The following is a 24,437-nucleotide window of genomic DNA, read 5'->3' as shown; positions in this document are numbered from 1 at the left end:
AAGGAACTCGCCATTCAGTTCTTGGCTTAAGTTCCTTTTTTAAAAAAAAATTACTTTAAAATAAAATTGTAATGATTTACCAAATTACGTAAATTTCAGGGGTTCATCTTCACTTCTACATATGCATGAACCTTACCTCGTCGGTCACCAAGGTTCTAGCGCCCCTCCCACGGTCCGCGTGACCCCCTCACCCCTTCCTTCCCAACCCCTTCCCTCCTGCTTGGGTAACCATTATATTTTTCAGAAAGTCTAAGAGTTATTTTTGTTGTGATTTGTTTTTTCATTGTTTCGGTTATTTATATTCCAACTATTGAGAAAGATTCAATAGCTATCTTTCACTTTCTGACTTATTTCCACTTTACATAATTACCTCAAGTTCATTCACAAGTCAGAATTTCATCTTTTTAACAGCTGAGCAATATTCCATTCCACAGCTTCTTTGCCCTCTCATCTGTCAACAGGCACTGAGGTTGTTTGCATATCTTGGCTATCATGCATAATGCTGTTAGGAACACAGGGGTCCATAAATCTTTTTCAATTAGTGTTTTCATATAATCAGATAATATATGGGTTGGGTGGTATTTCCATTTTTAGATTTTAAGGAATCTCCATACCATTTTCCATGGAGGCTGCCCCAGTTCACTCCTATCCAGAGTGGGTGAGAATTCCTTCTTTGCTGCACCTTTACCAATACATATTGTTTCCAGCCATTTTGACAGGGGCCAGTCTCACCAGGGTGAAGGGATATCACATTGTGGTTTTGAGGTGCATTTCCCTAATAGTAAGTAAAATTGAGTATTTTTCCATGTGCCTGTTAGTCATCTGTATTTATTCTTTGGAGAAGGGTGTATTCAAATACTCTGCCCATTTCTTGAGAGGGTTGCTTTTTGTTGTTGTTGAGTTATGTGAGTTCTTTATATATGTTGGCCACCAGGCCTTTGTATGATGAGCAAATATCTTCTCCTAGTCAGTAGGTTTTCTTTTCATCTTTGTGGTTGTCTTTTGCTGTACAAAAGCTTTTCAGTTTGATTAGTCTCATGTACTTATTTTTGTTAAGCTCTCTTTTAATTCAGTCATTTTGTAATCCTTACTGAGCAGCAGCTCTGTGTCAGCTCTGTGCTAGGCCTGAGGTGACAGAGAAAAACAGGGAGCCCACGGCCTACAGGGGAACAGAAAATAAGCACCAAACACACAAAAAGATGGGTGTTACGATGCCTGTTCAGAGAAGTGATAAAATACAGGTGACTGGACGACTACACTGAGCAGACAGGGAGGGAAGGGAGCTTTTTCCCAAGCTCTGAATGACAGAAGGAGGGAGTTTTGAGAGGATGTGGGTTCCAGGCAGGGGGAGCAGCAGGTACAAAGGGCAAGAGGTGAGGAACAGCAGGAGCAGGAGGCGGGAGGATGGTGGAAACACTGCCAGCAGCCCCATGTCCATGAAAGAGAAAAAGAGCAGTCTTACCAACATAAACTTGCTCTATGAGTTTAAATGTACATTATCTTTTATGATAAAAAAATAAAGTATGGGGGCCTCCCCGGTGGCGCAGCGGTTGAGCGCTGGGTTGCAAAGCTGCCCGCAGCCTCTGCAGAGCCAGTTCGATCCCCGGCTGCTCCCCGGCCACTGGAGGAGGGTCCCACATGGCGCGCAGACCTCTCCTGCCACCCGCTGCTCCCCTCAGCAGTGTACTTCGGTCCTTCTGCCTGCTCTGCTCCACACCCTGGCTCTGGTGAATTCTCTCACCCTCCCGCGCTTCTGACTTTACACAGTGCTTGCATAAATTAAATTAATAAATAAACAAACAAACAAATAAATAAATAAATAAATCTTAAAAAAAAACTAAAAAAAAAAGTGTGTCTGCGATGGGCAGCTTGGGAACTGTAGTCCTATCGTAGTGCAAATTTGAATTGCTAAAGAAAAGATGGCAAACAGGTCGCAATGTTTACAAATTTTAAAGAATCATGATGGCGTACACCTGAGGCCAATGTCCTCCATGTCCATTATACAGCAATTTTAAAAAAGTTTAAAAATTAATACATGCAACAAACTGTCTGGTCCTAGAGAAAGGCTGGGTCAACAGAAGCCCCTCAGAGTCTCGTGTTCACCTCACCACTTCCAATGTCTGCAGATTCAGCGAATCCCTGAATTAGCTCTTTGGAGCCATTTACCAACAAGCCCGTCCCCCAGCAGATGGGTGCACTGAGGACTGAAGGGGGGAAGGGCCTTCAAGCAAGGCCGGGGCAGAGCAGAAGTCAGGTCTGGGGGTGAGGGGCACCTGGCTGCCAGAACAGGGTGGGGAAGCCAGAAAAAAGGAGGGATCCACAGCCCCAAACCCTTGCTTATGCAGAAGGAACCCCAGGCCCCACTTCCCTTATAGAGAGTCCCTCCTGTGTGTCCCCTCCCCAGGCTGGGCACGGGGTTGAGGCCTGGGTTGGGCCCCACAGGGAGTGACGGTGAGGGGTCAAGCCAGTGGCCAGATGTAGGTTGGCCTCAGCCACTTGCTGAGCAGGGTTGCCCCTCGCTACCCGCTAGTCCTCAGGCTCAGTCCTCTCCCATGATTCTCTGGGCCTGGCTACCCCTCTGGTGAGCCTCTTGGACCCAACCAGCCCCTACTGGTTTCTGTTGCTTTCCACCAGGGCCTCCAAGCCACCACAACCATCCCTGCAGCCCCTGCGATGGCCAAGGGAAACCCTGAAGTGCTCACTTCAGCAGCACAGATACTAAAATTTGAATGATACCAAGATTAACACGGCCCCGCACGAGGTGCCACGCAAATCTGTGCAAAGTTGTGAAGCGTTCAGTATTTTTAAATTAAGGCACCGCAGCCTGGAAAGAGGCTAAGGAAACGGAGCGAGGCTGGCTGTGGGGAGCTGCTCACCGCGGGTACACCTGTCCAGTGACTACGTCATATACCTGCAACTAAAATAACGTTCTATGTCAACTACACTTCAAAAATAAAAAAGGAATCCTAAAAAACAACTCAGCCAAAACAAAGCAAGTCATTAAATCTCAAATTGCCACCTGCACTGGGCTCTGGGCCTGCTGCATCTGTCGTCTGGGTGAAAAGGGAGGTGAGCGAGGGCCCTACACCCAAAAGCACCTCTCTCCAGCACCAGAATCACGAGTGAGGAAAATGACTGTTTCCCAGAAGCTTAGGTGAGTTGATGCTGCCTGTTTCAAATGGGTTGCCCCACCGGGACTGGGCCAATGACAATACAACCAACATCCTCTGAGTGCCGAGCTGTGTGGGCCTGGGCAGGTTACTCAACTTCTCTGGTTTCCCCATCGGTGAAGGAAAGTTAATAACCGTACCCGCTTCACAGGGCTGTTGCCAGGATTAAACCGGGGTCTAGTACACAGGTCTAGACTGAGAGGCGCTGAGCTCCTGTTAAATGAATAAGCCAGGGAAGGGCAGTGGGCCCGTGGGGCGGAAGGGCCCTGCGGTTCCTGGAGCACCCTGCTCTCCACCCCTCAGCAGCCCCAGCCAGCCTCTCTCTCAGACACCCCAGCGTGTGCCCTCCCTCCTGAGCCCCTGCTCCAGCCTGGCTGCTTGATTAAACCCTCAGGCAGCTCCGGGAAGTGGGGTCTTCACCCCAGTGCCCAGAGGGCAAGACTGGAGCCCAAAGAGGCTGCTCCGATTCCTCTGCCTGTCTCTGTGTGTGACAGGGTGAGGAGGAAGACGCAGAGGATGCTGGGCTTCCCCCACCCCATATATTATCTCTAGGCAGCAGCAGCTGAGCCTCCCGGTATCTCTCTGATCCCTCAAATTTCCGGTTCCCCAAAGACAACTCAGGATGTGGGGAGGGAGGGGCAGGGAGAGGAGGAGGGAGTCGGAGGACAAGAGAGATCACAGATAGAGACACAGATGAGAGAGCGGGAGGAAGGGAGAGACTCCAAAACAGAGAGACACACAAGACAAAGAGACCAACGAGAGACAGAACTTCCCAAGCCCAGAAGGCGCAGACTGAGGCTGGCAGAGGGGGAGAAACAGAAGCCCACGGACAGTACAGGAGACAAGAGGGCGAGGCCCAGGGACTGACCCAGGCAAAGACGAGGCAGCAAGTAGGATCAAAAGAGTCAGGGTTGGGGTGTGGGGGGGTACCCAGAAACAGAAAGGAAATCGGTGAATGTGAGAGCCAGGTGGGATGTGTGAGAAATGCTCAGCGGCCCACGCAGGTGGGGGGTGGGGGCGCAGGACAGGCACCCAGAGAGGGATGCCAAAGGGGGACGCCAGAGGCTCCTCTTTCTCAGACCTCCAGGGAGCCCTCATGCACCACAGATGGCCCAAGTGTCCATCCCTCACTGGGGCTCACACAGCCCCTGTATCCCCAAGGACTCAGCTTAGGCCCAGCCATGGGGACTCAGCTGCCACCCCTCTCAGGGAAAGAGGTGGACAGAGAGGCCCAAGAAGGCACTTGATGGACCCAGAAGGAGCCACTCAGAGGCAGGAACAGCGTTGGACCACACCAGGAGGGGCACCAGTGCCCTGCTTGGTCTGCCCACCCACACCTCTCCAAGCCTCAGTTTCCTCACTTGTGAGAACAACTAATGAGAACAACTTAGTCCGGGTCACAGGCAGGACCGAATGTATGCTAAGTGTGAGGCAGGGCTCACACATTCACACACGCTCCTGCACCCCCTCACAGCAAGCGCCTGAAGGTGGGCCCTGCTGAAGGTCGTTGCTCCACAGCATCCTGTCTAGATGAGTCAGGGCCCCTTCATTTGCAAATGACAGAAACGCAGCTGGAGCTGAGCCAAGGAAGGAAGGGTGCTAATTAACTTACATACCTGAAGAGCTCACGGGTGGATCCAGTTTCAGGAGCAAATGGATCCAGGACTTCACCCAGTTCTCAGGAGCCCTTCTCACTTCCATGCTGCTGTCTTTCTCCACAGTACCCTTCCCGTGGAGCCCTACAGCTTCAGACACATCCTCCTTGTTGAACGGTCCCAGAAGAGAGATCCTTATTCTCAAGAATTCTTGCAAAATTCCCCGTGCAAAGCACAGTTTGCTTTCTGTGGAATTTCTCTTTTGCTTTGCCTCTGTTTTGTCCTTTGTCCTTAGCCCCCCATCCCCTACCCCATAAGTAACTTTTTTTTTAAGATTTTTATTTATTTATATAAGAACCAGGGTACAGGCCAGATGTGCAGGAGGGTGAGAGGATTCACCAAAACAGAGCAGGGAACAGAACAGGCAGACTGACTGAAATACACTGCTGAGGGGAGCAGCGGGCGAGGCAGGAGAGGTCTGCTGCGCCATGTGGGTATCTCCATGGCCAACGGGGATCGATCCAGCACTGCAGAGGCTGCAGACAGATTCACAGCGCTGCGCTCAACCACCTGCGCCATCAGGGAGGCCCCATAAGTAACTTTCGAATTTGCTTTGTGACATTAAGCAAATTGCCTAAACTCTCTGAGTCTGTCTCCCCTCACACCTCATTGACAGGAGTGCTGGGAGACTCAGTGATGAGCCTGGCACCCAACCAGCGCACAGTATATGCGTCTCAGTGGTCACCTCCTTTCTGTCAGCAACAGCCCAGAATTTCCCCTGGGTGCCTTCCTGCTTCCAGTCCCTTAGGGGTGGAGATGAGGCATATGACACAGGCCTACATCAGCATATGGTGTTCTCCTGCCCGGGGACTGGCATGGGGAGTCATGTACCCCAAGACAGAGCAATTAGAGATGTGTAGGAGCTTTGCTGGAGATGCTGGGACATTTTGCCCCCCAGGATGGAAAGCTGGAAGGATGAGGTCCCCGGAGCTGCTAGCCCCGTGGCGTGGTCACACAGGGAGAGGCCGTGTGGAAATGGAGTCAGTGAGAAAGGAGGAAGGAAGAGAAACTAGAAGCTCTGATAACATTTAGGCCTCTGATTCCAGAAGATTTCCAGCCTTCTCAGCAACAAGGGAGCCTATTCTTTTCTTTTCACGAACAACTTTTGGGGGCCAGAAAACCAGAATGAGGTTTTAAAATGTAAGTCCAACATCTTCAAAGCCCAGAATGTAGTGGCAGGGTTAGGACTTCGTCTCCTCACTTGAACCCCAGTGTCCTTGCCACCAAATTCAGTTCCCTTTAGGAACCTTTACTCTTCAGCCTCGAGACTGGCAATACTAAGCACAGGGAGCAAAGGAAGGGAGGCTTTCCCTGCAGGATGAAGGCGGAAGCTGGGACACTGGGAGGTGTGTGGACAGAACCCTGTGGAGGGATGGATGGGTTACCTGCCAGCACATGCTCGCCCAGGTGGGTGTCTTTTTTTTTTTTTTTTTTTAAAGATTGATTTATTTATTTATACAAGCACTGGGTACAGTCAGAAGCGCGGAAGGTGAGAGAATTCACCAGAGCCAGAGCGGGGAGCAGAGCAGGCAGAAGGACCGAAGTACACTGCTGAGGGGAGCAGCGGGCAGCAGGAGAGGTCTGCGCGCCATGTGGGACCCTCCTCCGGTGGCCGGGGAGCAGCCGGGGATCGAACCAGCGCTGCAGAAGCTGCGCAGCTTTCGCAACCCAGCGCTCAACAGCTGCGCCACGGGGGGAGGCCCCAGGTGGGTGTCTTCATGGGCACTTAGAAGAGTTGTAGGGCGAGGGAAAGGTGAGTCTGGAAGTTTCTCACATTGGTTACCAAGGGCTCCTCACCAGCCCGGGCTGGCCTGAATGTAGTTGGGGCTTTGGTGGAAATGAGAGCAGCCATGATTATTGATTATTCACCAACAATCTTTTTGCTGCATGCGACAAAAAGCTTGGTTCAAACTGACCTAAACTTTAAAAAAAAAAAAAATTAACTCATCAAGGAGTCATCGCCCCAGGCACTGATCTGGGTGCTTGCACAGGCTTTCGGGACTCAGTTTCTCTATTTCCATTTCTGTGTACTTTGCTTTCCTCAGTGATGCTCTCGAGCTCAGGCAGGCTCTCTCTGAGCCGAAGAGTGAGAAATCACCACGTCTTTCTCAGCAGCTCAGGACCTGTGTGCCCGATGGCTAAAAAGCTTCTTTCCCTGTTAGTCCCAAAGAAACTCAGGAATGTGACTGATTGGCTTGATGGGGTCACGTGCCATAATCGACCAGTCAGATGGCCGGGGAGGAGGCTATACTGATTGGCCAATCCTGAGTCAGGTGTGCACTTAGCTGTAGGGCTGTCTGAGCTACCTACACTTTTCCAAAAGGAAATCTGATGGCATCATGGAAGAAGGAGGACTGAGTGTGGATGCTGGCATGGCGAAACGAGATGTCTTCTCTAGGTGTGAGAAAGTGTTCTGCAAAAATGCCAGTAATAGTGTTTTTTAAAGTCAAGTGTAGGGCCTCCCTGGTGGCGCAGGTGGTTGAGCGCAGCGCTGTGAAGCTGTCAGCAGCGCTGTTCGATCCAGGCCAGTGGGGGAGATACTCACATGGCACAGCAGACCTCTCCTGTCTTGCCTGCTGCTCCCCTCAGCAGTGCATTTCAGTCATTCTGCCTGCTCTGTGCCCCACTCTGTCTCTGGTGAATCCTCTTACCCCCCACACATCTGGCCTGTACCCTGGTTCTTGTATGCATGAATAAATAAATCTTTTAAAATAAATAAAGTCAAGTGTGTTTGGGAACTATAGGATGGGCAAAGGAGGAAAGTTATTTATCACAGGATCTCTCAGAGCCATTGACTTAATAACGCCCATCTCAACTCTTCAGGGGGCTCTTAGTGAAAACTGCTTTCCCCAAACTCTCCTGACCCCAGAATTCTCCCAGCACTCACGGACCACACAGTGCTGTTTGACAAAAATCACACTGAATACCACAAAGAGACCGAGCTCTTACAGTAGTCCTGTGCAGCCCTCCCTCCAGCGCCCCTCCCCAGCCCCTCTCTCCACTGCAGCAGCACTGCCTGTCCCAGCTGCGGGCACCTGGCTGCCTTTGCTCAGGGTGTTAGGGGGAAAAGGCGGTCCCAAAGCTAATTCCATACAGGCTTTGTGGACTCCACCCCCACCCCAGGTCAAAGCCAAAGACACTGGGAACTCCAAATCCCATCACCACAAAAGGGAAGGTGGCTGGGACCTGAGGGTGGGGTTAAGCAGCCAGGTGGATACAAAAGGCAGACACGTGGGCTTTGGGGGCTCTCTCCATTTTGGGGCGCTCGGCCAGCGCGGAGCCTCCGGCCAGCTCTGGGAGTGACTTTGGGTTTCCAGGTCGTCGGATCGGGTAGGACGCATTAAAGACTTTATTTCCCTATTTTCTCCCTGAGTTGTACATTTTCCTTATTTCCTTTCCTCTTGTAAATAAACCTTTTATTAACCCTTTTGTGTGTGTCTGTAGTAGAGTATTCATAAGTCCCTTTAAAGCGCGCGGGTGAGGACCCACAGCCAGGAACCCGTTTAATATCGGGGTTGCTCTATAACAAGGGCTTGTCTGGCTACCAGACTCACGGTGCCCTTATGAGTAGCAGGCCAGAAATTCTGGAGAATAACAGCACCCAGCATGCACGCGTGCCCTTCAGGTGGTATGGATAAATACCCCAGCTGCCCCCCCAGGCAGGATGGCCTAGGCTGGGCCCCAGGGTGCTGTCTATGCCCCACCTGTTGCAGAGGTGACCAGCTTCAGAACACCCCCTTTGTTGCCTGATCTCTCTTTGTCTCACTTCCCCACTCCCACCCCCCCAACCAGTGTTTTTCTGGGACCACCTCCCAAATAAACTACGGGCACTAGGATCCTGCTTTCAAGGATTGCTTCTGAAAGGACCCAAATCCAGAGAGCCTTGACCTCTAATCACCCAGATGTCTCCTCTTGCAACTCCAGAAAATGTTCAGATGTCCTCACTCAGCAGTAAATCCATCTTTCCTTCAACAGATTTCAAGAAAAAATCAATTTCTGCTCCCCAGTTTCCAATGAAACGGTTGTGCTAAGAAGCCCCATTCCCAGGCCCATAGGCCTCATTGAATTGCCTCTTTCTGTCTGTTCCCCCTTCCCCTATGCCCCCTCCCCTTCCTCGTCCTGGCTCACTCACCGAAGGAAGCAAAGCCTCATCCTCTTACTTGGTCCACGAAACCCAAATGGGAAGTTGCTCAGTGGCTCAGAGAATGCCCCTTCCCCACAGCTCATGGCCCCACGGCTCACGGCCAGCCCATCACCTTGTCTCCTGACTCTGCCGTCCAAACATTTCATTTGTCCACCTAGCCCCATCCACTTCTCCAACCAGCCTGCCGCCATTTCTCACCTGCCTGATGCCAACAGCCTCCTCACTGTTTCCCACCTCAGGGCCTTTGCATGTGCTGTTGCTAAGATCTAGATCACCAAATGTAATTCACCCACTTGGCACAGACAGACAAGCGACTCGGCCTCCTGTTTACCTGTCCTCCTGCCCCCGCCATTCCCTCCTTGGTCTCTCTTCTTGTTACAAGGGCCTTCAAAATTGCAAGTACGTTGAAGAATCCCATATCAAACACTTTTGTACCCTGCTGAAGAATAAGATGTTACACATGTCACTGAGGCCTTCCTGAGCTCCTTCCCGATATTTCACCCTCTGCCCTGCGATTACCACTCTCTTGAGACCCTTACATACATTTGTATTCCCCATTTTTTTTATATTTTAAACTTTATATAAATAAAGCACCTTGTGTTCCTTTTCTCGCTCCACTTCTGAGTAGTGCTTATCCGTGCTGGCAGGTGTAGCTTCAGGCCACTCACTTCTACGCGCTGGCGGGCAGCCGAGGTGTGGCTGGGATCCTGTGTCCCGTTGTCCTGGTGACCCGTCTGTGGCTCCCAGCCATGGGCCGTTGAACGCTAACCCGAGCCTTCCCGTGCCACCTCCTTGCCCGTGTGCTGGACTCGTCAGGCTTTATACCCACACGCTTGCTGAGTAAAAGGCCACGCCATCTTCAGCTGTACTGATCTTGCTAGATTATTCTTGCTGTTAAACCACTCTCTGCGCCTCAGCCCAGGCCTCTGCTTATATCTATTTCCTTCAAATAAAGTGATTAAACCCCACCTGTTGGCACCCAGCCTGTCGGGCACTGTCCCAACCTCCCTCTCCACTTCTCCAGCCGGGCCTCCCGCCACAGGGGGAATGCTGCGGCAGCGTGTGGAGGCCGACAGCCACAGAGCTAATTCCAGATTTGCCTCGGATTGTGGGCCTTTGGGCAAACCGTTTCTTCCTGAGCTGTGTTCTCTCATCTGCGAAATGGGGCCAGTCGACCACAGGGGCGTGCCCACGGCTAAGTGAGGTGAGGATGGAAATGCGGCAGCAGCTCCAGGAAGAGGAGCCGCTCCCATCACGTCTGGGACGCCACATAAGGGACACCAACCACTTGGGGTGTCAGTCAGGACTGCGCTGGTTGTGTGTGACAGAAACCCCAAGACAAGTTGATTGAAGGAAAATGGGAATTTATTGGCCATGTAAATGGGAAGCTGAGGGGGGTCCGTTTCGGGATGACTGGCTCCAGGAGTTCTGGCATCAAGAAGGTAGCCTTCCCATCTCCAGGCCACACTCCCCTCTTTGCTGGCGACATTCTCCAGCAGGCTCTCCAAGTGGGGGCTCCAGGGTACGTGGGCACATCCTTCCAGGCAAGCCACCGCCGTGAACAAAGAGCTTCTGTTCCCCGACACTTCCCACCCGATCCCCAGCCAGCCTCACTGGCCCAGGCAAGGCCCCATGCTGACAGGGCACCCACCAGGCCTGACTACTCAGCGTGCACTTCATGAGACAGCAGGGTCGGTGTCATCTGGGTGCACCTCTAAAATGCAGATCCCAGGCCCCACCCCAGGCCCACCAAGTCACACCTGCCTTGTAGGAAGACCTCCAGGGGAGCCGTCCACACATGGGACTTGGAAGAGTTCGGAGCTGCACATTCACTTTTTGGATGCTTAGACGATTTTTAAGTTTGGTTTTATCGAGAGCCACAAAAAGTCCTTTGAGGTCATCAAGCCCACCCCCTTGTTTTAAAGATTGAGAAACTGAAGGGCAAAGGCCTTGCCCCAGATATCCACTCCCCACCCTGTGCTCCCCCACGCCCTGCTCTCCCCTCATCACAGTCGGCCTGCACTGTCTCGTGGGGAGATACAGCTGAGTCCCAGAAGCACCGGCCTGGCTCAGATGTGCCACGTGCCAGCCACCCTTCAGTCACACGCGCAGCACCTGGAGCAGGGGCCCCTGTGGGGGATGGAGACCCACAGACACACAGGCCCTCAGGACAGCCCACCCCACCCTGACTCCGGCCCAAAGGCCCCCTCCCCAAGGCAAGAGCACTTACAGACCACACCAGCCTTTATTCTAACAGAGTAGGGCTGGGGTCAGAGTAGTTCATTCTCAGGCTGCATCAGAAGGTGCAGTGTTGGGGGAACACTGACTGTACCCCAAAGTGAAAATAAGTTAGGGGAAATTCTCAGGCTGTTGTCAGGCTAAGGCCAGGACGGGTGCCACGTGGAGCAGAGCCATTACATGGCTTCCGGCTTAGCTCTCTCAGGCGAGGCTGGTTCCAGGTCAGGCTTGGCCTTGCACTGAAACACAGCAGGGTGGGGAGAGAAGAAGGGACTATGGGATCAGGTGGACAATAGGAGACCCCAGAGTCAGAGAGGGTAGGGCTGAGACAGTGGGGAGGGAGGGTTAAGAGCCCACAGGCCCAGGACAAGGCTGGGCTGGTCAGGCCTCTTACCAGGCCCTCAGTTTAGCTCCTGCAGGTTCTCATAGTCTGGAAGTTCCTCTTCCTCCTCATCCTCCAGCTCCTGGGAATTCTTGGTGGCTATGAGGGGAGAGGGGGGCTGGTCTTTAGATCACTGATCACTGCCAACAGGCCACTCACCCAGCCATGCTCCCCCTGCACCAGGTACACACCACGCTCAGTCCTCGCTGGGGGCTGTAGCTCCTCAGACACATTCACATACTCCCGGCTCCCATCTGTGGGGACAAGTCAGAAAGAGGGATGGCCAGACAGAAAGGGGGGCAGGCCACCTCAGGGTGAGAGAGCAGGAGGACACCAGAGGGCAAGGGAGCCCCGAAAGGGGTGTGGGCTCCCAACTGAGAGCAGGAGTGGAGGCTGAGGGTGAGGAAGGGAGGGTGGGCACTCAGAGACACCAGGGGGGCACCAGCCACTCACCCAGAGACGCATTGCCACTCTCCTCACTCTCTTGAACGTTCACATAATCTTCTCCTGACTCCACTGCTGGAGAATTGGGAAACCAGAGAGCCCAGCATGGTTACCCAGCACCCTCAGGTGGAGCCCCAGAGCCCCACCACCACTGACATAACCAGCCTGAGTGTCTGCACAGACGCCCAGAGGTCGTGTCCACGGTCAGCTGGCCCCACAGGGAGGCAGAGCAGGTGCCCAGACTGCAGTGTGGGTGGCCTGGGCAAGGGCAAAGGGCAAAGTGACAGGGACGCCAGTGGGAAAGTAGGAGCAGAAAGAGCAGAGCCCAGCGTGGCCCAGGTTGGCGGGAGCTGAGTGACAGGGGCGGGGGGTGCCACTTGTTTCTCCACGAAGACGCGGGCAAGGCAGGCTCTGGAGCCCGGCCACCCGGCCGCCAACCTAGCTGCAGCCCTCACTAACCCGCCACCTCTGACAAGCTGCCTCGCTCGGTTTTCTCCACTGTGAAACAGGGTGAGGACCAACCACCTCACGGGGGTTGCGAGGATTAAAGCAGGGGCTAGTACAGCTGTGCCTGTCCTGCCCAAGCGCTGCCAGGCGTACGTCTGCCATTGCGCCGACGGGACAACTGAGGTGAGGAGGGAAGGGACAGGCAGACACCTGCGGGTTGCGAGCTCTCACACGTTAATGTTTGTCAAACTCTAAGGGGGGTATCGTCAGCCCTCCATAAACGAGGGCTCCTTTCTCAACTCTGGCTCCTTAGGTGTGTGTGCCGAGCCCCAGCCCAGCTGCGGCCTGGTCACCATGTTGAAAGAGCGAGGGAGGGGATGAAAAGAAGCAACAGACAGACCACCTGGAGGTCGGGCCAGAGGTGGTGAGCGGGAAACCAGATGGCAAATGAGGCCAGGCGCGCAAGCGCCGGCCCAGGCAAGTGCGCAGAGGAGAGCAACGGAAAACAGAGGCTCTCCAGGCCCTGCGATGCCTCTATGAGGAAGGATGAGGCCAAACAGGGAGGAAAGCAGCTCACAGGAAGCTGAGACAATGCAGGAAGAAGAAAATTTGCCCCAGGCTTTTTAAAAGACAGCCTATGAGCGACATCCTTTGAGGTGCCCTGGCTACGCTGCATGAAATGCAAACAGGAGGCGATGAGAAAGGCCCCCCCCCCAGACCAAGAAGGCATTTGGGGATAGGATAGGAGAGAGGACATTTCAGTGCACGGGTGGGAGGAAAAGAGTCGAGGCAACCTCACACAAAGAAAAGGGACAAAGAAAAGAGGAGAGAAAACGTAAGAACAGCAGATCAGAGCAGGAAGGATGGGAATCTGAAGGACAGGATTCTAGAAAGAGAAGAGGGACAGGCGACCTCAAAGCAATAATGCCAGGGGGAAGGGGGGGTGCAGCAGAGCGGGGGTGGGGTCAGAAGCGGGACTCACTGGAGAAGTTGCTGTCGCGGAGGCCGGTGTTGTTGGGCCCAGGAGCTGGCGGGACGGCGCTGACTGTGGCAGGGGTATTGTCAGGAAGCACCACCCTGAGGGGGGGTCAAGAATGGGTGAGCCAGACACCCGGGCCCCAGCCACGTCCCACCTCCTGCCTGGCTACTCACAAGTAGCCCTCGTTGTGCTCATCCTCCTCATCTTCATCCTTGTCCTCACAGACTGGCCCTGGGCAACAACACCAGGGTCAGCACAGCGGGTCAGGCCCCAGCCCTCCCCTCCCCCAGCACCCCGGGGCCTGGACGCACCCTGGTTCTCGTAGCTCGCCACACTGTTGGCTGGGGAGAGAGAAGGGGAGACTGGGTCAGCTCAGGCGGGGCCCATCCTCACTAGCAGCCTGGCTCCCACTCCCTGCTTACCACCATCTGAGTCCTGCCGGGGGGCTGGCATGCGGTGGGAGCTCCCAGAGGGCTGCGGGGATCTCCTGGGAGTCAGGGGTCAAAGGTCATTCCTAGGACTGAGTTCTGGGGCCAGGGGGGATTACAACAGGGAAAGAAGCCCCCGATACAAGGAGGTGAGGGAGTAAAGAGTAGGACTTGGAGGGCGAGGGACAAAAGGGCTACTCACGGGATGGGAAGCAGGTCTGGCTGGCTCAGGGGTGGATAGGAGGTAACAGGCGGGTAGGAAGTGACTGGTAGCCAGGGGCTGAGCGTGGCTGAGGACACAGGACCAACCTGAAGGAGCAGCTCCAGACACACACCCCTACCTCCACCTAACCCTCAAAGGCAGATGAATCCCCTCAACCCCCGTGCCCAGGAGGCACCCATTTCTCTCCCCACCCCCAGCTCAGGCCACAGCCATGTGGGAAGTCAGAAAGGGAGACACTGAGCAAAGGCACACGCTGTCTCAACAAGGCAGCCCCTACCCCCAATGGGGGTCCCTCCATGTACTCACCAGATGGTTTTATCAAGCCACCTGTAGTCAAACTGGCAGGAGAGACACAGCTTGGGTGGGGGGCCAGGAAAGGCTCCAACCCAGCCCAGGCGAGAGGTTGAGGGAGAGGCCGGGGCTGGGGGAGCAGACTTACCTATCCGAGGTAGCGCTGTCGTAGGAGCCTGGGGAGAGAGGGCCCATGAAACAGGAGTGCGGGTGACGGAAGGAGACGGGGATGGAGTCTGGGCACTGTGTGTCCGTTTGCAGGACAGAATTAGGGACGGTTCTAGACGGACTAAGGGGTTGGGGAAGGCGGTGAGGAGGCTGCTCAGCGTGTCCAGCTTCTGGTGATCCCCCCAGCTCACCTGGCAGGTCTCGGCAGCGCACACACAGTGCCATCAGCAACACGGCCAGGAGCGGCAGCAGCAGGAGGCCCAGCTCGTAGGAGAGCAGGGTGGCCGCCTCCATCGGCAGCGGAGGGCTGGGACCAGGCCTGGCTGCTAGCCGCTTGCCCCTCTAGCCCAGAGCTGCAGCAGGGCGAGGGCTGGGCCAGCAGGGGTATAAGGTCCAAGCGGACACCAGCTGGTGTTGGTGCTATGCCCTCCTGGGGGGCTCCCTGGGTCCCCTCCCCTTACAGGGCTAAATGGGGGCCAGCGTGGGTTCTGGATGACCTTTATCCCTGGGCGATCTGGGCAGGGCCCAGGCTGGAGTCTGGGGCACCAGCCACCCCTGCTCGGGCCCTGCGCCCCAGCCCTACCTGCCCCTGGGCTAGACGCCTGCCTCTCCTCAGCGCCTGCCCGCCTGTGGCAGGAAGCTGTGGTGAGCGCCGGGTGAGGGCAGGAAATCATCGGGCTCCTCAGGCTGCTGCACCCGCCCCCTTCCCACCCCCACCCAGCCAGTGGGGAGGGAGAGGAGACCTGAGACGGTACCTCAGGCCCCCCCAAGGACATGCTGGCCTCTAGGACCAGGGGCAATCCTATCCAGATAAGAGGAAGGACACCCCAGGCCAACCAGCAGCCAGAAAGCCAGTCACATCTGTGGGTCCGAAGAGGCAGCAAGGAGGCCCCAACACAGGAATTCCAAGGAGCCCAGGGCAGTGCCTTCCCCCACCTCACCCTGGCTGGCCTGTCCGGCTGAGGGGGGCTGGCTCCCAGGAAACACGTGTGACTCACAGTCACACCGAGCCAGCTCACTCCACTCTGGTTCGCCCAGCCCAGAGGGCAGGGATTTTACCAAGGCCCTACAGAAGTGACCCAACCATCCCCAGGGAACCCTGGTGCTGAGAGGAGCTCTCCCCTGCAGTCCAGGGGTCGGAAGTCATTAGCATGCAAAGAGACTCAAGCAGGCTCTTGGGGTCTGGCTACAAATTTTATTTAGTTACAAATAGCACCGAGCCCCTGGGGCTGCTCCGGGGGAGGAGCCCCCTCGTGGATCCCCGCTTCCTGCGCGCTTGGTTGCCCGTGTAGTGTTTGGGAGCTGGAACACAGCCCAGTGGTCCTCCTAGAAGTGGGGCCAGGCTGGGGGTTTGGGCCCAGCACCCACCGGGGTCAACCCAGAGTCAGCTATGGTGGGTGTGCAGACAGGTGAAGAGGGCCTCTCAGATGAGCACACTGGACACAGGGACCCTGGTGGAGCGGCCTCGCTGGGGCACCACAATCCGGTCATCTGCCGGCCTTGCCTCATGCAGCAGACCTGTAGGGGGAGGGGTCAGAACCAGGCTGGGTGCACAGACAGATGTGAGGGCAGGAAGGCGACAAACAGGCAACGGGAAACGGACAGGCAGCAGAGGCTGAGCTGTGGACACACAGGAGCACCAGCTTTTCAGACAGGAAGACCTGAAGCAGACGAGGGTAAGCTGGGGACTGAGACGGGTCAGGTACACAGGCCCGGGAAAGGCAGATGGGGTCCAGCAGAGGCATCATGAAGTGGGGCAAGGAGCTGTGGGCAGACCAACATAAGGCCCAACTGACCCTGTACATGCAGCTGGGCCCGCCGGCGGTCGTCCTCAATGACGATGGCGGTGCCCAGGAAGGCCGCGCCGCCCAGTGCCCCAACGAAGGCGCAGAGCATGAGTGAGAACTGCAATGCCCGGAACTCAGACAAGAAGGAGGGGGGCCAGCTCCGGCGAAGGCGATCGGAGATCTGCAGGGAGGGCAGGGAGGAGGCAGGACAAAGTCAGGCAGAGTAGACCCACCCTCCAGAAAAATTAAAAAACGCCAGTACCGCCAATGTGAGGTCCGTGCCTTCACTGTTGAGATCTGCAAAGACCTCCTTCTAGTCCAGCTGAGACGCCAAGGCCAAGGTCCTCTGGCACAGAGGACGTAGATGTCTAACTGGGGCCAGACCTTCCAGTTCTGCTCAGGCTCAGACCCTGGCCACTGGCCTGTATTGGGCATGCAGAACCCCCTGATCCCACCCCTGGCCTAGTCAAGGGGTAGTGCTTACCAGGCCGATGAGGTAGGGGCTCCCAGCATCACCCAACAGGTGGGACAGCACAATCTGGAAGGCCTCAGCAGTGGAGCGACGAGTGGGGATCACCACATACTGGGGGAGAAGAGGCAGGAGGCAGAGGGTGAGGACAGGGCCAAGGCTAAGGTCAGAGGTGGACCCCACTGCAGAAGTGGGACTGGGGGGCAGGGCAAGACAGGACCACAGGCCCATGACAAGACTCTGAAGTCAGTCTGGGCTGGGTTTTGAGGAAGGGGTAAGGGCTATCATTCAACGGCAAAGCAAGGGAGGCCTCCTGCCCCCATCCGCCTCTGGGCTAGCCCTGGAGCAGTCCCCCTACTCACCAGCAGAATGTCAGCCACAATGGCCCAGTTCATGGACAGCAAGGTCTCGCCAATAAAGATGAAAATCTGAGGAAAGGGGGGCCAGGCCTGTTGCTCTCATCACAAGAGCAAAGGTGAGCATTTCCCACAGGCCAGGCCTACCTAGTAACTCCCTCAATCCACACGACACCTCGATGAAATGGCCAATATTATGATTCCCATTTTACAGATGATAAAACAGCACAGAACAGTTCAGTCACTTGCCTAATGTCACACAGTTGGGAAAGGACAGAGATGAGATTCCAAACTGGGTATTCCTGTCCCAGAGTTGGCTCCAAATCACAACGCTGGCTGATCCCAGTCCTGCCCCCCGGTACCTTTACTCCACTCTGGAGCCAGAACACCCTCCTCAACCCGCCAGCTACTCACATAGGTGGCCACGATGCTACCACGAGCACAGGCGAGGGCCAGGAAGAGGAAAGGTGCGGAGCCTAGGAGGCCAGCAGCGCAGACCAGTGGGTCAGCCCGGGGGTTGGAGCGGCGGAGGCGGCGACTGATCTCCACGCCCAGGCCCACTCCTAGGACCCCCGTCAGGCAGGTGATGAGGCCGAAGATGAGGCTGAGGGAGGAGGGGTGAAGGGACTAGTCACTGTGCCTGCAAAGCCCCCAAGCCTTGTCCCGAAGGCCTGGAGAGAAAGATGGTTCATCCCAGCCACCCTCATAACGCAGGCCTATCCAGACACAGCACGCCATGGTTCACAAAGCTCCAAGAGAAGGCACTGTCTTATTTCTATTTCTCAGACCAGGAGTGAGACTCTGGGAGAGGAAGTATTTCTCGAAATTCAAACTCTTCTTGCCTGAGTTGAATCACTGTGTCTCCGCTCCAATCCCTTGCCACCAGCAGGCCACCCAGTCCCACCCCTTCCAAGCACCTGTCAGAGGAAGAACAGGAGTCTCCAGGAAGGCATGGCGGGGTCTCCCCCAAGACCACACGGGAACGCAGCAAGAATGCAGGAGCCCAAAGAGCCAGGGAGCCCGTGACAAAGGCTACCGCAGTGAAGCCAAGGGAAGACAGGATGAAACTAGGACTGTTGGACAGTTAAAAGGAAGGATGTCAGACTCCCCTGAGTGTCAGGGGAGGGGACATCCCTTGTTGGCTTATTTTATAAGGTCAGGGCACTGGATAAAGGGACTGTCTTGGGTCCCAGGACTTGGGCCTGTAATTCAGTCAGAAGTCACCAGGGAGCAGTCACAGCTGAATTCCTGGCCTGAGGTAGGTTTAGCAGGTGGGAAGGCAAAGACCAGACCCACTTAAAAATCTGAACCTAGATATCAGGTCTTCACTATGAGCCTCACAGATAGGGTTATGATGGAACTAAACTTACTTTCTAGCCAGAGCCCTCAGATCTGCCCACCACGAGGTGGGGGTCAGCGGTGGAGAGTCTGAGTGGCGCTCCACAGCTCCCCTTGGGGGCTCCCGTACTACCAAGAACAGCAACAGAACAGCCACCACTCCCAGACCTGGTGTTACCTGGGGAAAGAGTGGATTTCAGGACAGGCAGAAGCAGGGACACACCCAACCCATAGGGCTAGGAGAAAGTGAGGGTGGTAAAGGCAACTCAGGTCTAAGAGATCACACAGCCAGGTAAGGGCCTGCTCAAGGAAGCTGAACCTGCAGTCTTGGAGAGGGGCAACCATCACTTGGGGCCCCCATTTGTTAAGCCAAACTGCTACCTCTTTGGTAACAGCACCCTAAGTTTCTTTCAGGAAACCATTCCGTCCACTTCTCTCAATCCATGTGATTCAAATAGGGGAGGGCTTGTAACCCAGACTTGGCCAAGAGAGCAGAGCTAACCTCCTCAGCCTGTGACTAAATCCGTGGTAGGCATGTGATCCTCGTCCATCTAATCATTAACACATCATTCAGACCTATTGCTCAAGGAGCCAGGATGCCAATGTTTTTTAACAGAAAATGTCTGAAGCTTTCACTTGCTTGAGAATGAAGTTAACACAAAGGAAAGTAGAATTGAGGAAAGAATGATCAAATTCCTGTGACAGTGTGAAAGCCCTGGATCCAGCTCTACCTGGAGCTCACTAGAAACTTCCCATTTTGAGAACCAATACAGTACCATCTGGGGGCTTAGTTTTGCACTAGGTTTCTGTTACCTTTACGTTCTGTCTAGCACATAACTTTGAGGGGAGAGCAGTAAAGCTGCAGGTTTGGAAGAGTGCGTGCTGACTAAAAGCGGGGTGTCTAAGGGTAACAAGAGCACCTGTGAGAAGGTTGATGTCCTTTCCCCGGGCATGACCAGACTCACCCTCAGTGCCCAGTGCCAGTCCCCGGCCACATCCTTCACTTTGGAGCCTGCAATGTAACCCAGACCACTGGGGAGGAGGAGTAGGGAAGGAGAGGGGACAGCCAGTCAGTTATGTCCCCCACACCAGGCCCTTCTGCCTCGCCACCAAGTCCAAGGCCCGCTCACCTGCCCACTGGGATAGCAAAGTAGAAGACGCTGAGCATCCGGCTCCGCTGGTCAGCCACAAAGAGGTCAGCAATGAGCGTGGGTGCGATAGTGGAGTAACTGGCCTCTCCAACTCCCACCAGGCCCCGGGTCAGGAGCAGCAGCCAGAATCGCTGAGGAATAAGACATGGCGAGGGTGGCACCAACCCTGCGGCCAGCCCCCCTGCCTACCTCACCAGCTGGCTCTGGAGAGGCGGCAGGGATGGCAGGAGAAGTCTAGATTTTAGAAGCAGACAGACCTGAGCTTGAATCCTGGCTCCACTACTTACTTACTAGCTGTGACTTTGGAAAAGCAACTTAACCTCTCTGAGCCTCAGTTTCCTCATCTGCAAAAGGGGATAATAACAACTGTTCACACAACTATTGTGAGGTTTGGACAATATAAGGTTTACCCCATTACCTTGTACCAGCAAGTGCTTAATTTTTATCTTACCCACCTACCCAACACACCCCAATGTTGAATAATGATCCCAGGTGGGGGTTCATTTGTCGATCAAAGACACCTGAAGCTAAGGACAAGGTGTAATCACCTGAGGAGAGTCTGGAGTGCCTGGGACAGAGGACAGAGTTTCAGGGCAGGGAGTGAGGCACAGAGGATATTTCAAAGGGGCAAAGAAGAAACGGGCAGGGAGGCAGAAGGAAAAGCAGGAGTGGTGTCACAGACGTTCAAAGAGAATTTCCGGAAGAAAGTGGGTCAACTGAGCCAGAGGCTCACAGGAGATCTAGTGAGAACAGGACTAGGAAGTAGGAGCTACATTTAGCACCCAAAAGGTCACTGTTGACTTTGGCACTGGAGTGGTGGGGGAGGTCAGCTGGCAGTGCTCAACAGGCAAGAGGGGAGAGGAAGTGCAGGCACAGTGAGAGCCTCTCCTGGCTGCTCTTTCACCCAGACTGGAGGCGGGTCAAGGGGGCCTTGCGGGAAATCTGACTAGGAAGCAGGGGAGAGGCCATCCAGGTATGGTCTTTTCCACAGTCGAGAAATGTTTTCGTGTGAGTGGAAAGAGTCAGTGCTCAGCGGGAACAGGGATGATGGCTAGAAGGTGATTCTGGAAGATGGGAAGAGGACTGGGTGGGCAGATCAACTCAGGCAAGCAACAGGTATAAGATGCACAGGTTCCCCGGGCCCAGGCTGTAAAGACCCCAAGGGGCAACAGTAAAGATCAGTGGTTGAGTCGGGGGTGGGGTGGGAAGAAGCAGGAGCCAGCTTGAGGTCTCACCTCTCTGGGGATGTAAGATGACCCCAGTGTCACCAGGGACCAGAAGGCAATACCCCCGCACATGAGGTACTTCCGATTGTACCGGTCACCCAGGTAGCCAAACACAGGTGCCAACACCATGTAACTGGAGATGAACACTAGGAGGAAGCAGAGAGTCACAGCCCAGCCCTGGCACCATCATCCCACCTGGGAGACAGGGGAGAATGGATTGGGCAGGAATAATTCTAACTCGATTAGATCTTCCTGCCAGAGGACAGTCCAGCCCCATCTTCAATGCATTTCAAACTTGCCATTGTAGAATGGATGATCCAGATGACTCTTCACTTCCGCCGACCCAACCAAGAACAAAACCCAAACTGCATACTATGGCCCATAGTGAGCTACCAGAGCCAGTACCCCCGCCCCAACCTTATGCTCCCTACTTTCTCTTCCCTGCACCCCAACAGCCCAATTGCCAAGCCCAATACCATCTTAGGGGTTCTGAGACCTGCTGTCCCCACTATCTGGAACATTTTCTCAGCTCCCTGAGCATAACAGAGTTTAGTTTCTTCAGGTTCCAGCTCAGATACCATCACAACCCCCACACATCCAGCCCCCTTCTCTCACTGCACTGTTTTCTTTCATTTAACATTTAGTTTATGCGGAGTAGAATACCAGCTCCCAGAAGCCAAGGTCTGTACTGGCCACGACTATGTTTCCATCACCTAACACATGGCTTAGCATGAAACATGCTCGATAAACACACGTTGAATGAAAAAAGGAAGAAATGGGTTTGCTAATGAAGTCTTAGTGCTTCTCGAATTCAACAACTCTTTAGGGCTTTGCAGACTTTGACCTATGATCCCATTCTCATTCCCCCAGACAACCCTAACTATCTCCAGTTCCTTTTTGGCCTGAAGTCGCATAAGGAACACTGCAAGACCTGGTTTCAAATCCTTGTTTTGCCTCTAAGTTGTGTGACTCCGGGTGAGACGTCACTCATTTTCAAGACTGTTTCTTTATGAAATGTAGGTCATCCTACCTCTTTTCTCTATAAACTAAGAATAAGAACACCTAGTCCTTGGCTGATGGAACACAACAGTCATTAAAGTGTTGGGGCCTCCTTGGGCCTCCCCTGGTGACGCAGCGGTTGAGAGCTGGGCTGCAAGGCTGCCCGCAGCCTCTGCAGCGCCAGTTGGTTCCCTGGCCGCCGGCAAGGGTCCCACAAAAAAAAAATAAAATGTTGGGGCCTCCATGGTGGCACAAAGATGCAGCACTATGAAGCAATGCGCAGCCACTGCAGCACAAGTTCAATCCCCAGCCAGGTAGCTACCCACATAGCAAAGCAGACCTCTCCTGACTCGCCCGCTGCTTCCCTCAGCAGTGTATTCTCATCAATCCGCCTGCTCTGTTCCCCACTCTGTCTCTGGTGAATCCTCTCATCCCCCACATCTCTGGCCTGTACCCCAGTTCTTGTATGCATAAATATTTTTTTAAAGATAAAATAAAATGTTATCAACACCTTTTCCAGAAAGTGCTCATAATGGCTGCTCAGAAACATTCAAGAAATGACTGAAAGAGGGGAGGGAGGATTTGGCCCTCCTTTGACTTCTCCCACAAATCCAATGTTCTCAACAAGTGAAATGCAGTTCTCCCCATTCCAGACATCCTCTCCTACCATGTTCCCAACACTGCACTCTGCATGTCACAAGCCTTATGTCACCTACTCATACTGTCCAGGTGATCTGGGTTATTACTAGTTCAAGTCTCATCGACAAAGAAATGGGCTTAGAGAGGCGGAGGGTCGTGCCCACCATCACACATTGCGTACGTGGAAAACTGAGACTTCAAACCAGGCCTGTCTTAACCATTACACTAAAGCAACTCCCCTTTAAATTTGCTATCCCAACTGAACACGGCTGCCCCAGAGTGGAATCAGTCTTTTGCTCCCCTCGCTGCAGCTGCTAGATCATTTGGGACGCCCCAGACACTCCAGCAGGCGGCCCGCGACTAGAAAGGGAAGAAGGGCTGCTGTGTGCCTGGAAGGGCCCCTACTCACCGGTCTGGATGAGGCCGGAGCTACTATCTCCGATGCCAAAGAACTGCTCGATGTCCGGAAGGACACCTGGGAAGGAGAAGATTCAGGGTGCGCTCCTCAACGAAGCTCCACCCCCGGGACCCCGCTCCCTTCCCCGCGTCTTCTTCCCAGAAGTCGGTACCAGCCACGGTGAAGCGGTCCATGTAGTTGAGGAGGTTGATGTAGCACAGCACAGCCACTATGAGAGCGGAACGGCTCGCGGACAAGCCCGTGATGCGCTGCAGCCCCTCCCGGTCCGGGATCTCCGGATCCTCGGACTTCGGTTTCCCCATGATCCCCGGCAACCCTGGGGTGCCAGGCACCGGCCCGTCGTCCGTGTCATCCGCCTGGCTGAGGAAGGGCGCGGTGTCGGACCCGGCCATGGTCCCCGGGGACCGCGCCCGCCCGCGCTGCGGTCCCACCGACGATCCCACCTGCGAGGGGAGGAGGCTGGAGAAACGAGGATGGAGGGAACCCAGGCGAGGGCGGTGCGCCCAGACACGGGAAGGAGCTTGCCCCCGAGCACAGAGCACGGCTGGGATGAAACCCGGGCCCCGTCACGCCTCCCCGTCCTGCGGTGGGGAATTCGGGTGATGTCGGGGAGCTGCGGGTTGAGGAGGGCCCGAACCGCCCTGCGCCCCCGCCCCAGGTTAAGGCCGCCCCTCACCCCGGGTAGAAGCCACTACACTGGCTGTCGCTCAGCCCCGGCGCTGCACCACGGCCGCCGCCATGTTGGCTTGGGGCCGGTCATGTGACGCTGGAGCCGGGCGGTGGGCGCCTGGGCCCACAAGCCCTCCACACGTGACCCGCGCCCGGGTACGGAAGCCGCGGCGCCCGGCCGAGCCCGCCCCTTGGGCTCCTCCGCCTGCTCCCCCATCACGTGACCGGCGGCCGGTCGCTGAGTAACCCGGACCAGCGCGTCAGCCTGCGGCTGCGTTCCGTCGGGGACTGCCCCCCGAGAGGCCGTCTCGGAGAAGCAGTAAGTCCCCTCGGGCCCCGATCTCGGCTTCCTAATGTGCGACACTGACCCTCCTGGCCGGCTTCTTCCCAAACGAGATCGTGGGACTTCACAAGGTCCTGGAAGTGGTCTCTAGAAATGTCAGCGAACAGATCTGGCTCCCGGTAACCGTTCCCTTCCTCACGCCTGGTGTGGGTTTCCACCGCTCAGTGTTGAATGAATGAATGTTGAGCAGCGGCCCCCAGCCTCGGCCTGGCACTGCCCCCTGCCCTACAATTTGGATTCCTCTACCCAGCCAACCCCTTGAGCGCTCCCTGTAGACACTGAAGCATCCCCAGAACCCCGCCAGCCACGTCTGGAGTTGGCTTTTCCTCCCCACCAACTCAAGTCCTTGCGCCCTCTCGTGGTGTCCCTGCGGGCAGGCGGAGGCAGGTGAGGTGCTTTGGGCATGGAGATGCTATGGGATGAAGGAGGTGTCATTAAGAATAAAACTAAGTTTCTGGGGCCTCCCCGGTGGC

The 24,437-nt window shown here is 55.1% G+C and overlaps 2 protein-coding genes across 5 annotated transcripts; both read right to left on the bottom strand.

Annotated features, from left to right (window-relative positions):
• Positions 1–11,180: 11,180 nt before the first annotated feature.
• Positions 11,181–15,167, bottom strand: LAT (linker for activation of T cells). Its single transcript, XM_037504550.2, is given in 12 exon segments — positions 11,181–11,446; positions 11,602–11,688; positions 11,781–11,843; positions 12,043–12,105; positions 13,463–13,557; positions 13,633–13,709; positions 13,712–13,800; positions 13,882–13,946; positions 14,090–14,177; positions 14,417–14,448; positions 14,550–14,577; positions 14,761–15,167. Coding segments are annotated over 11 exon segments (783 nt in total). The 5' UTR covers positions 14,864–15,167; the 3' UTR covers positions 11,181–11,446; positions 11,602–11,608.
• A 583-nt stretch (positions 15,168–15,750) lies between these two features.
• SPNS1 (SPNS lysolipid transporter 1, lysophospholipid) lies at positions 15,751–23,714 on the bottom strand. Of its 4 annotated transcripts, none has more exons than XM_037507377.2 (13): positions 23,629–23,714; positions 23,104–23,395; positions 22,944–23,009; positions 20,906–21,042; positions 19,650–19,801; positions 19,485–19,551; positions 18,552–18,697; positions 18,099–18,254; positions 17,596–17,785; positions 17,188–17,253; positions 16,841–16,939; positions 16,366–16,537; positions 15,751–16,087 (listed from the first exon to the last, which is right to left on the bottom strand). In XM_037507377.2, exons 2-13 carry the CDS (start codon positions 23,342–23,344, stop codon positions 15,993–15,995), a joined length of 1,587 nt encoding a protein of 528 aa, XP_037363274.1. In that variant the 5' UTR covers positions 23,345–23,395; positions 23,629–23,714; the 3' UTR covers positions 15,751–15,992. The 4 variants fall into 4 exon arrangements, with proteins under 4 accessions (XP_037363274.1, XP_037363275.1, XP_054549752.1 ...); XM_037507378.2 differs by having other exon boundaries at positions 23,104–23,308; positions 23,629–23,701; XM_054693777.1 differs by lacking the exon at positions 23,629–23,714 and adding an exon at positions 23,396–23,598 and having other exon boundaries at positions 23,104–23,312.
• Between the last annotated feature and the right edge of the window lie 723 nt (positions 23,715–24,437).

Source organism: Talpa occidentalis, unplaced genomic scaffold, assembly GCF_014898055.3.
Source record: "Talpa occidentalis isolate TD23 unplaced genomic scaffold, MPIMG_talOcc4v2.1 talOcc4.12, whole genome shotgun sequence".
In the NCBI taxonomy this organism is placed as follows: domain Eukaryota; kingdom Metazoa; phylum Chordata; class Mammalia; order Eulipotyphla; family Talpidae; genus Talpa; species Talpa occidentalis.
This window is presented reverse-complemented; position numbering and strand designations above follow the sequence as displayed.

What these genes read in the sequence shown, in the direction of transcription:
- SPNS1 (XM_037507377.2), bottom strand. Translation starts at nt 23,344, where the DNA reads ATGGCCGGGTCCGACACCGCGCCCTTCCTCAGCCAGGCGGATGACACG. An exon ending in GGACCGCTTCACCGTGGCTG is followed by an intron (nt 23,010 to 23,103) that starts GTACCGACTTCT and finishes TCTCCTTCCCAG; the next exon opens with GTGTCCTTCCGGACATCGAG. An exon ending in GCCCCTACCTCATCGGCCTG is followed by an intron (nt 16,538 to 16,840) that starts GTAAGCACTACC and finishes CCCTCCCTGCAG; the next exon opens with ATCTCCGATCGCCTTCGCCG.